Raw genomic sequence first — 12,269 nt, forward strand, 5'->3', positions numbered from 1 at the left:
GTTGGCCCCACCTTAGTTGCCAATCCACACCCGCTAAGGTTTTACACCTAATCGGGGTTTGGGCCTGGGGCTTAGCACTTAGTAAGGCTCAAATGAAGTACACCAAATTACTCAAATGGAACAAAAGCCAAACTATTCAAGGGCACTTGTTGAACTAAGTGCTAAGGAGCCCATTTTGGCTACGGAACACACTCCACCCCTTGTTCTAGGATACATAATCTAATCAGTCATGTATCCTAGAACATACATTGTGATCCAGTTACGAAGGAAACTAAAACATATCATTCACAATAAAGCAAAACATATCATTCAGTGACATTCCCAAATATTGATTTACAATTCAAATGTGGCCCACCCCTAGGGCCCAGCAAAATAATCTTGTCAATCAATCATTTCCAAAATACTTGTTAACACTTCAAATGTTCACCCCTAGGTCAAAGCAAGTTAATCTTTGAAGTTCATAAAGTACTTCTTGAGCATCACCCTGCCCTTGCAGGCTTTTTCCCAGTACCCTGAGGCATGGGCATGCTTTAGTTAGTAAAGTCCTAAAGCAAACAGAGTTCTCTTTGAGATGTCTCTTTCTCCCCAAACTGCCGTTGCAGGCTTCCACTTGGCACCCAAAGTCCCAATTTCAAATAAAGAGTCCAAACAAAGTTCTTTTGGGGTCTGTTCTCCCCATTATGTTCCAGTCCCCGGTTCCAAGTCCTGAGGGGTGACTAGACGATAAAAGCCAATGGGGTGGGATTCCTGGGGAGTCCAAGGCACTTCCCTCACCCCAATAAAAACAAATCCATGTCTCCCTCCTGGATCCCAAGCAGCCCAAGCTTAAGGGACCAAAAAGGCAGACTCAGTGCCTTGCTGCAAAGTTTCCATCTTGCCCCCCAGGGCTGAATTCCAAGCCCCTGGGTTCCAACTCCAGCTGGCCTCACCTGGCTTCTTCTGGCATCCAGATGTAGGTGGTTCCCCAGCTTTGTGCTCACCTCGCCAAAGTCAGCTGGAAGGCAGCGCACTGCTCTGTCTGGATCAATATTTCGGCAGCCGCTGTCTGCTTCTTCTTTCTCCTCACCAGCCTCTCCTGCCAAATCTGTAGGAAGGCCATTCTCCAAGTCTCCAAGGCCATTCTCCACTCCTGTTTTGAAACTCCATATACAATATAATCTCAAGACATTCACCCTTTCAGCACAGTCCTCTGGGAAGAAGGGAGTATCTCCTGCTCTGGGCCCCTGGAAAACCATGCCCAGCACTTCCATCAGGACTTTGTTGCTCCTGAGGCTGCACAGAACTGTAGCCACCCCAAGTACAAAGAGCAGTCCAAAAACAGCCAACCAACCAACCCAGCACCCCAAAACACCATGCTTTCCTGTTAAAGGCAGATCTTGCCGACTACGCCATTTGTTTCCACAATCCGGCTAGCAGCTTCTGTGGGAGTGTAAGATCCACCCATAGCCAGTACCCAGAAAGCTGTCAGCATGCTGGGAAAGCACAGGTTCTTTTGATCTCCTTAACTGAGGAAAGCAAGGTGAAGGGGTTGACAAGTTTACTTTAACTCAGCATACAAAAATCATTCACTTAGTTCAGGGGAAAAAGCCAGCATCCTGAACTTCAGAGAAAATTACAAACACAGTACAAACATCAACAGACAGACACAACACAATTCATAGTTACCAACATCTAGGTTCAGCCCAGTGCGTTGGAAGCCAAAATGGGCTCCTTAGCACTTAGTTCAGCAAGTGCCCTTGAATAGTTTGGCTTTTGTTCCATTTGAGTAATTTAGCGTATTTCATTTGAGCCTTACTAAGTGCTAAGCCCCAGGCCCAAACCCCTATTAGGCATAAAACCTTAGTAGGTGTGGATTGGCAACTAAGGTGGGGCCCAAGGTGGGGCTAACTCCAGGGAGGGCCTAGTTTACACGTCTGGGAGAGCAGAGGCTTTTAGACCACAGTGGGTTTAAGTCCGCCTCTCTGTGACGGTTCTAGTCACATGGGTGAGTCGCATGTGTGACTCACCCCCGACGCTGAAAAAGATATAAAAACCAGGGGTTGGCTGTTTGTTCTTTGGAGCTCATTCCCACAGCAGTGGTGGCACATGACTCTGGGTCAGCCTTTGTTCTGAGCTCCCGGGCTGAACCTAGATGTTGGTAACTATGAATTGTATTGGGTCTGTCTGTTGATGTTTGTAATTTGTTTGTATTTTGTTCTGAAGTTCAGGGTGCTGGATTTTCCCCCTGAACTAAGTGAATGCTGTCTGGTATGCTGGATTAAAGTAAACTTGTCAACCCCTTTAACCTTGCTTTCCTTATTAAAGCAGATCAAAAGAACCCCTGCTTTCCCAGCGTGCCAGCAGCTTTCTAGGTGCTGGCTGTGGGTGGATCTTACACTCCTACAGAAGCTGCTAGCCGGATTGTGAAAACAGCAAGGATATTACCCTTCCCCATTATTATTTAACAATTCTAGAAATGTTTGTGATAGTAATAGGACAAGAGAAGGAGAGTAAAAATATGAACATCAGCAGAAGGGAAACAATTATCATTTTTGCAAATCATATCATATTATGTTTAGAAAATCCAGAGAATCATCAAAGAAGCATTGAGATGATAGCTTCACTAAGATAGTAGGATACAAAATTAATACAGAAAGTCTTTGGTGTTTCTGTATGTATAGTGCTAATAAAAATCAGGTAGAAACATAATAGAGATTCTATTTTTAGAAACTCCAAAATATATAAAATATCTTCAAGTTAACCGACCAACCAACATAAGAATTATGTAAATACAACTACAAGGCACTTTTACAAAAATAAAAGGGAGACAAATAATTGCAGAAATACTCATTGACCATGGTTGGCTTCTGAGAATATGGAGTATTCTAAAAGTCTTAGTGTAGGTTTAAGCTTAAAATGATAATGCTACCTCAATTTGTGAATTTTGTTGAGAGGATACTTTTTAGAATTAGACAAAACAATTAAATTTATTTGGATAAAAAAAGAGCAGGCTCAGTGGAGATTCTGAGGGGAGAAAAACTAATGAAGAAGGCAAGCATTGCTAGACCTCAAATGTATTTATGAAGCAGTAGTCATTGAAACAGGGGCAGGTAGGTAGGTGGCACAAAGGATAGAGTCATGGGCCTGGAGTCAGGAAGACCTGAATTCAAATATGACTTCACACCCTTATTAGCTATGTGATCCTAGGCAAGTCACTTAACCTGGTTTGCCTCAGTTTCCTTATCTGTAAAATGAACTGGAGAAGGAAATGGCAAACTACTCTGTTATCTTCACCAAGAAAACCACAAATGGGGTTACAGAGTTGGATGTAACTGAAAACAATTGAACAACAAAAGTCATTAAAACAATTTGATACTCATTGAAAAAGCAACAGTAGATCATTTGAACAGTTTAGATAATGAAGGAATAGAAGCAATTAAAAAATTGTCCAGTTGGGTTTGATAAACTCTAAGTAAAATGTTTAAATGACCATAAGTAATGAAATATGTATTTGAAAGTAGATTGCCTAATCTATGTAGGCATATGCCAGTTATATAAGCAGTGGGATTTTTGTATGATTTTTCAGTTTCATGGACCTGGATGTGATAGCTTTCAATGGAAACCTCTGTACTGATCAATTTAAAAAAAATTAAAAAGATAAGTTTTCGGTGACTAATCCTTTCATTTACATGCAGTAATGGTTCTGAAAGAGTTTAGATGGGTTAGGATGACACACTCTTCCTCTGAGTAGTCATATCACTTTGATTAACATGATTATGAACCCTGTGCTCTATGACTGTGGGGAAATGGACCTCTGAGCTCTTTGCTATTTGCTGTTGCTATGGCACTATTAAACCACTACCATATTGTTCCCCACCAATAACTTCATTTCCTATGATTTCTTTTTCTGAAAATAGAGGGTGCACAGAATTTGGAAGTTCTTTGAGAAAGGGACCATGGTAATCTATGTGATTTATTAATAAAGGGAGCATTAGGAAAATATAACAGAGTTTTGTGTAACTGCTGAAAGAGTTTGGTTTGAATGTAGATTTGAAAGCCTTGGAGTGTTGTATTCTGATGCCTTTGAATTTGACTCCCTTTGAAGTTACTGTCTCTCTTAATTTCCCTCTTGTCAGTCAATAATCAGTATGCATTTATTTAGTACTTACTATGTGCCAGGAACTGTGTCAAGTGTTGGGATTCATAGAAATACAAAAATATGATCTCTGCTCTCTAAGGATTTTTGCTCTCTCTTGAGCAGAGACCACATTTTTGCATTTTTTTGAAGAAAGCTTGTAGAAGGGGAAGATGAACAGTATTATAAACATTTGGAGACAGTGAAAAGACATAAAATTGAGAGATGGAGTCTCATGTGTAAGGAACAGCAAATAGGCCCGTGTTGCTAGATTGTAGAGTATGTGAAAAGGAGTAAAGTATAAAAAGACTGGAAAGGTAGGAAGGGTTCAGATTGTGAATGACTTTAAATGTTAAATAGGATTTAATATATGATCCTGTAGGTGATAGGGGGCTTCTGAAGTTTATCGAGTGGGAAGTGGGTGAGTGGGAGTGACCCGCTTAGACCTATGCTTTGGAAGATCACTTTGATGGCTGAGTGGAGGATGTACTAGACTGAGGACAGACTTGAAACAGGAAGACCAAAAGACTATTGCTGTAGCCAGGCAAGAGATGATGAGAACATGAACTAGGGTTCTGCTGAGTGAGTGGAGAGAAGGCAAAATATACAAAAGATGTTGTGAAGGTAGAAAACAAGATTTGGCAACTTACCAGATATGTAGGATGAGAGAAAGTGGAAGAGTATAATATGACAGTGAGACTGCGCACGTAATTGACTGGATGGAGTGTTGTGTTCTTGACAGTAATAGGGAAGTTGGGAAGACGGAAGGATTTGGGGGCAAAGATAATGGGTTATGTTTTGTACGTATTGAGATTAAGATGTCTATGTGACATCCTGTTTTAGATGTCCAGTAGGAAGCTTGACATAGGAGACTGAGCATGGACAGACAGGTCTGGGAGTTATCTGTGTAGAGATGGGAACTGAGGAGATTACCAAGTATAGAGGGAGAAGAGAAGAGGGCCTCAGGACAGAGCCTTGGAGAGCACTGGCAGTTAAGGTCCCTTTCAAACTGAAACTTCATAGTGAAGTGAATTCAATTTGGAGTTCCCCTTATGTGAACATTATCTTTTAAAAATCTGACCCTCATTTTCAATAGTTAGTATAAAAATATGTTATAGTATCTTAGGACTTAAAATATGAAGATCATCTAGATCAGTCTCTCATTTTATAAATGAAGAAACTGCTCATGGAAGTTCCTCATTGGTTATTTATTGTAGTCTGTTCACAATCATGCAACTTTCCATTACCCTCTTTATGATATTCACTTTTAATTCTTTCAAGATTGTTGTGGTCCATGTCTGATAGCCACACACAACACTGATTGTCTCTGTGTGTGTGTGCGCGCGCACGCGTGTACGTGCACACATATCTCTTAGGTCTTTGCCTCTAGGACAAGCTTGAGGTCATTAAAGGAACTTTGAAATTTCCTAGAAGTATTTCAAGTCACCCCCTTCCGCTTGTTTTACACTGGACCAAACTCATTGTCCACTTTAACTGTCTGGAGGCAACTGGTGGCATAATGGATAGAGCACTGGGCCTGGAGTCAGGAAGACCAGAGTTCAAATCTGGCCCTAGATATTTACTAGCTGTATGATCCTGGGCAAGTCACTTAACCTGTGTTTGCCTCATTTCCCTCAACTTTAGAATGGGTATAATAATATTTGCCTCCCAGTGTTATTGTGAATATCACATGAGATAATATTTGTAAAAAAGCACTTAACATGGTACATTATATACATGCTTATTCCTTTCTCCTTCCCTTTTCTCTTCTTTCCTAGATGTACTTAGTGGTAGACAAACTCTATAGGTTGTCTCTATGATTGCAGGTCATAATAATGGTAGTAGACATTCGTTATATGCTTGGTTTTGCCTGTGTAGATGATCAGATCAAACTTGTTTTAGTGGTTATAGATCTTTTCAGGAGGCTCTGCAATGTGACTCATTTAAAATTGTTTAAAGGTTAACATAAAATGATGAGCTTGACATCTCTTCCTCATCATTCAGATATTTAGGCTTTAAGAGAAGAAAAGCCCACGTCTTAGAACTCTCATGGGTGTTGCATAATATTTTTTAAATTAAGGTTGAACTTTTTGTTCTTTCTGATGAAAAAAGTTAGTATATAGTAGGTTTTCTGAAATGCCTTTATTGAATTGGTTTTATGCTAACAATGAGTCCTATTCTTAGAATAGCCTACAGTGTATATATAACATGAGAAAATGAGAAAAGCAGTTATTTGCTCACAGTGAAGAATAAATATTTGTTGTGAACTATAGACCTAGAATATTTGGGTTATTATTGAAGCCCAAAGCTTGAAATATTCAAGTTTGAGTTAGTTATAAAACTGCTTTGAGTTACCACCAGCTTGGCTTGAAGGAAGAAACAGAAAATCTTTTGAAGAAGGTACACAGTGTTACTTAGATAAATAATATTGACATTTTTCTCTTGGTGGGATGAAATATGTTTGTATAGCATGTACAGATAAATAGCTTAGAATGCACAGATAATAGCCTAGAGGTAAATATCTCCTTTATCCACCCTCTGCTTGGGTCTAATGTTTGACAGATAGGTCCTGAAGAGGGGAGGGCTTATGCGGGAGTTCTAGGATGTAGACTTTTTTTTTTTCATTGGAAGCCAAGACATCTGAATGTTGAGCAGATGTCAGGCTTAGCTGTTTACATCAGAGGTGTCAAACTTGGGGCCCACAGGTTTCCTAAGTTGGTATATGGCTTCAGGGATCAGTTTCTTTTTGAGTTTGACACCACTGCTTTGTACTAGCCTTTGAACAGTTTTAAGTGAGGCATATGGATTCAAGTAGGCTTGTGTTTGAGAGAGGTCTTTCTACTTAGTTTTGTTTCTTTCAGTCAGCATAGTCTGCCTTTGTAATGTCTACTAAACAAATCTTGCTTTTGACATAATTTAGCAGAATAACTGCCTAAGCCCTTTGTTCACTATTCTGTATTTCTTATTTACTTTTCCATATCATTCAGCTTAAAGCCCCTGAGGAAGCCCTTGAAACCATATTTAATTATGTTTCTGAACCTCGGGAAGATGTGAATTAGAAATAAAGCAATTTAGAAAAAGAACAGTTCTGCTTCTTTAGGTTGGTGCTTCATATCAGTCTGAGGGGTGATGTTTTCACTAGATAAAATGCAGCAAATTGGAAATTTAAGAATCTGGACATCTTTCTACTTATTTCTGAGTAATTCAGTCAAACTTACTGATGGCCTTTGAAGTGTTTTGAGTTCCTGACACATCAAATATACCCCTGCTCAAGTCACTTCAAAACAAATTCCAAAGCTAACTATAAATGTTTTAAACTAGGGATGTCAAATTCAAATAGAAACTAGGGCCACTAAACCTCACTTAAGGATCACTGCTGTTATATAATGACTTAGAAAACCACATATTAACATTAGCCATGTTCTGTTTGTTTTATTTTTGTTAAATATTTCCCAGTCACATTTTTTTTTACTGGCTTTCTTTTTTTTAATATTTATTTTTATTTTTAGTTTACAACAGACGGTTCTACGTAATTTTGAGTTCAAGATTTTCTCCCCTCCCTCCCCCCTCCCTCCCCAAGACGGCATGGAATCTCATATAACTACCATGAATGACTTCACATTGAATTAATTTATACACTAGTCAAGTTGTGGAGAAGAATTATGACCAATGGAGTGAATCATGAGAAAGAAGAAACAGAGCCAAAAACAAAACAAAACAAAAAAAAACCCCAAAAACAAAAACAAAAGAGAAGAGAAAAAGGCGAGCATAAAGTGTGCCTCAATCTGCATTCAAACTTCATAGATCTTTCTCTGGATGTAGATAGCATTCTCCATCGTGAGTCCTTTGGAGTTGTGCCTGCACGTTGTGTTCCTGAGAAGAGCGAAGTCTGTCAGGGTTGGTCCTCACGGAATCCATATATCTGTGGTTGTGTACAGTGTTCTCCTGGCTCTGCTCCGCTCACTCAGCATTATGTCGTGTCAGGTTGTTATGAAGTCTGTATCATCCCCATTTCTTATGGCACAATAGTATCCCATTACCTTCATATACCACAGCTTGTTCAGCCGTTTCCCCAATTGATGGGCATCCCTTTGATTTCCAATTCTTGGCTACCACAAAAAGAGCCGCTATCAATATCCTTGTACACATTTTAATCTGATTTGGACCACACTCTGAAGTGTTGGTGGCACTATCATGTTTGACACCTCTGTTTTAGCCTATTTATTTTAAAGTATTCTTGTTGCTCTTCCCCTTAACAGCATAAATAATCTAGAGACAGTTCCAGTACAGTAAGTACCTAGGAACTCTAAGGCAATTTGTATTATATAAATGAAACACCTTGAGGGTATGTTTTTGAAGTTAAACTTACAGAAAACTACATTGTAGCTTAAAAGCACAAGTTATAGTGAGCTTTGGAATCTGTAACATTCTTTGTTACATAGCTCTGAAAGGATAATGTAAACATTATAAAAGTATTGTCATAGGTGGAAACAAATTCTTCATTAACCAAGGAATGATTCTTACATCTATCATGAATAATCCTATCCATGCACATATTGTCCACCCCAGCTAGAATGTAAGCTGCTTAATAGCACAAATTTTTTTCACTTTTGTCTTTTATCCTTAGCACCTAGGATAGTGCCTGGCACATAGCAAGCACTAATAAATAGTTACTGATTCATCGCTACTGGCAGGAGCTCTGTAAGGTAATAGGATACTGACTTAATAGGTTTCTTACCAACATTTCTGTTTTCTCTCCCCCTTCTCCTGCCTCTTTACTAGGCAAAAGTAGAAGATAAGATAGAAGAGGTCTTCAATGCTTACAAGATCAACCATCATGTTCCAAGGTAAGATGTGGTGTTGGACCTGAAGAGGAACACCAGTGAGTGATTCCCCTTCCTCAGTAACTTGTGCATTTTGATATGGATCAATCTTGGGTGGGGGGATCAGTGTCTTAGCTATCATTACCAGTTGGCTAAGATTTATTGACCCTGTGACTAACTGGATGACCAAACAAAGCCTCTGTGGTTCTGCTGGTGCTTTGGATATTTTCATACTTTTCTTGTCAGACTTAAATCCAGAAGTGAGTTAGAAATGAGCAATGTTGTAAATTTCTTGCAGAATCTATATTGTTTTCCAAAATGATTGTCAGTTTACAAGAAGTGAATTTGTGTGCCTTTTAAGTCCCCCTGTATCTAATGATGACATTGAATCTTTGCTATTTTCACTAATGTGAGGTAATCTTGAAAATCATTTTAATTTGTGCTTCTCTGCAATTAGTAGAGATTTTTTTTAGCATTTTTAAAAGATAATTGGTGATAGTTCAGATTTCTTTTGAGAACATTATGTTCATATTCTTTGGTTACTTGTCAATTGGGGAATGGCTTTTATTCCTAAAAGTTTGTGTTAATTCCCTCCAGATTTTGGGAGTCAGATTTTTATCAGAGATGTTTAATGCAAATATTTTTCACAGTTCTTTTCTTCTTATCTTAGCTGAAATTATGTGTGTAAAAGCTTTTACATCTTGTACAATTGAAATAGTCTGTTTTGTCTTTTATAATATGCTTTGTATCATTATTGGTTACAGATTCTTTTCCTGTTAAGTTAGGAGAGAAAACCTGCTACTCTCTAATTTTTCATTATGGAAACTTTATAGTTAGCTTGTTTATTTATCTGTAATTTACTGTGGTATGTGTTGTAAAATGGACTAAACCTATTTTCCACCAAATTAGTTTCCAGTTTTCCTGGTAGTTCTTATTGAATAATAAAAAATTCTTTCTCTAAAATTTTATGTTCTTAGATTTATTGAAGACTAGACTATTGTATGAATTTCCTTGCTTATCTGATCTATTTTATTGATCAATGTTTCTATTTTTATTTAGTATCTAGACCCACATCACCTCTCACCTGGACTATTGCAGTGGCCTCCTAATTGGTCTCCCTGCCTCAAGTCTCTCCCTATTCCAGTCCGTCCTCCACACAGCTACCAGTGACTTTTTAAAAGTGCAGCTCTTACAATGTCACTCCCTCACTCAATAAACTGTAGTGACTCCCTATATAAACTTTTCTTACTGGTTTTTTAAAGCCATTTACAACTTGGCCCTTGCCTCCTTTTCCAACTTCATTATATATTATTCCCTTTCTTGTTCTTTATAGTTTAGTAAAACTAGCCTTTTTTGGATTCCTCTAGATGACACTCCATCTCTGATGCCCATGCACTCCCTCTGAGGATTGCACTTTTTCCTTATCACCACCTCATAGAATCCCTTCCTTACTTAAAGACTTAGCTACATGAAGCCTCTTACTGATTCTTCCAACTGCTAATGCCCTCCCTCTCTAAACTCTTTTGTATTTATTTTGTTTTTATTCTGTATATACTTACATATGTATATATTGTCTCCACCACAAGAGTGTAAACTCCTTGAGAGTTGGGTCTGTCTCATTTTTGTCTTTGTATCCTCATCACCTAGCACAGTGCCTGGCACATTGTAGGTGCTTAATAAATGCTTGTTGATTGATTGGTAATATTGAATACTATTGATCATAACTGTCTTATAATACATAGTTTGATATATGCTCATGCCAGACCCCCTTAGTTTCTACTTTTTTTCATTTTTTCTGGTCGTATTTGACCTTTTCTTGTTTCATAGTGATTTTGTCATTGTTTTGTTCAATTCTCTAAAGTATCAACTGTGGCACCTTGGTTTAGTGTTAAATCTGTAGATTAATTAATTTGAATAGTATTGTTACTTTTACTTTACTGGGATAGTTAAATCATGACTATTGTATATGTCTTCATTTTCTTTATATCTGTCAAAATTGTTTTGTATTCCTATTTATATAAACTCTCTCTATATATGTCTTGGTAAGCTAACTCCTAAACATTTAATGCATTTTGATTTTAATTTAAATATCCACTCTTTCCCTAGTTTTTATTAGTAATAATATTTGAAAAGTGATCTTGTGTCTATTTCTTTTATATCCTGCTGAAAAATAATAGTAATTCAGGTTTTCAAAGCACTTGCTTTACATTATCATCTCATTTGCTGAAGAAATTATCTTGATTATTTGTTTGAATCTTGATTCTAAATAAACTATCATCTACAAATAGAGATAATTTTGCCTCCTTTTGCCAATGCTTATTCCCTTAAATCCTTTTTTGGGGTTTTGTTTTATTGTTATATCTAGTATTTCTTTATACTATGTCCAATTATAACGTTGATGGTAGCCATCCTTATTTCCTGATTTTATTGAGAAAACTTCCAGTATTTTTCCATTATAGATAATGGTAACTCGTGGTTTTAAGAAAAAGTCTTGGTTTTTGCTTTTTATTGTTTTTAGCATAAGCTCTGTATTTTATAGAAATTTTTTTCAGTATGCATTGATCATTAATGTGATTTATTATACTAATTGTTTTCTTAGTATTGAACCATCTTTGCATTCCTGGTATAAATCATTCCTTGATCTTAATGAATTTTTTTTGTATATATTACTGTAATCCTTTTTGTTTTTTGACAGCATTTTATTGAATATTTTTGTGTAGTTATTCACTAGTGAGAAGGCAGCATGGCATAGTAGATAGCTTGCTGAGCTTGGAGTAGGAAAATCTGGGTTCAAATTCTGCCTCTCACATTCAGTAGGTATATGCTCCTTGGTAAGTTACTTCACCTCTTAATGCCTCAGCATTGATGGAGCAAGCTCCCATGTGAGGAAGTTTCCTTAAGTCATAAATACTATTCATATTCATGAGTGACATTATTCTGCAGTTCTTTTTCTGCTTTATTTCTCTCTAATTTGGGAATCGAGACTATGTTTTGTAGAAGGTGTTTGTTAAAGTATTAATTCTCCCCTTTTTTGAGGGGGGAGCTTATAATGCATGAAAAGGAGTATTTATTTTTAAAATATGTGATAGAATTCATTTATAAATCTGTCCGGATCAGGAATATTTTTCTGAGAGTCCATTTATGGCTTCCTGAATTTCTCTTGAGATTGAGTTACTTGTGTTCTCTGTTTCATATTTTTAAGTTACTTGTCTTCTGCTTCATGTTTTAGTATTTTAAATTTTTGAAGATATTCATCCATTTCACTTATGTTTTTAGATTTATTTCCATTTAATTTGGTATAATAAGTTCTGATAACTTTTCTCCCTTTCTAT

The 12,269-nt window shown here is 37.3% G+C and overlaps 1 protein-coding gene across 1 annotated transcript in view; it reads left to right on the forward strand.

Moving 5' to 3' along the window:
* Window positions 1-12,269, forward strand: part of FNTB (farnesyltransferase, CAAX box, beta) — a 110,108-nt gene that overhangs the window by 13,204 nt on the left and 84,635 nt on the right. The window contains exon 2 of the mRNA XM_036734340.1: window positions 8,897-8,961. Within this exon, the coding sequence (XP_036590235.1) occupies window positions 8,897-8,961 (65 nt within the window). The remainder of the gene's footprint in view (window positions 1-8,896; window positions 8,962-12,269) is intronic.

This window comes from Trichosurus vulpecula, chromosome 8 (genome assembly GCF_011100635.1).
Source record: "Trichosurus vulpecula isolate mTriVul1 chromosome 8, mTriVul1.pri, whole genome shotgun sequence".
NCBI classification, from domain to species: Eukaryota; Metazoa; Chordata; class Mammalia; order Diprotodontia; family Phalangeridae; genus Trichosurus; species Trichosurus vulpecula.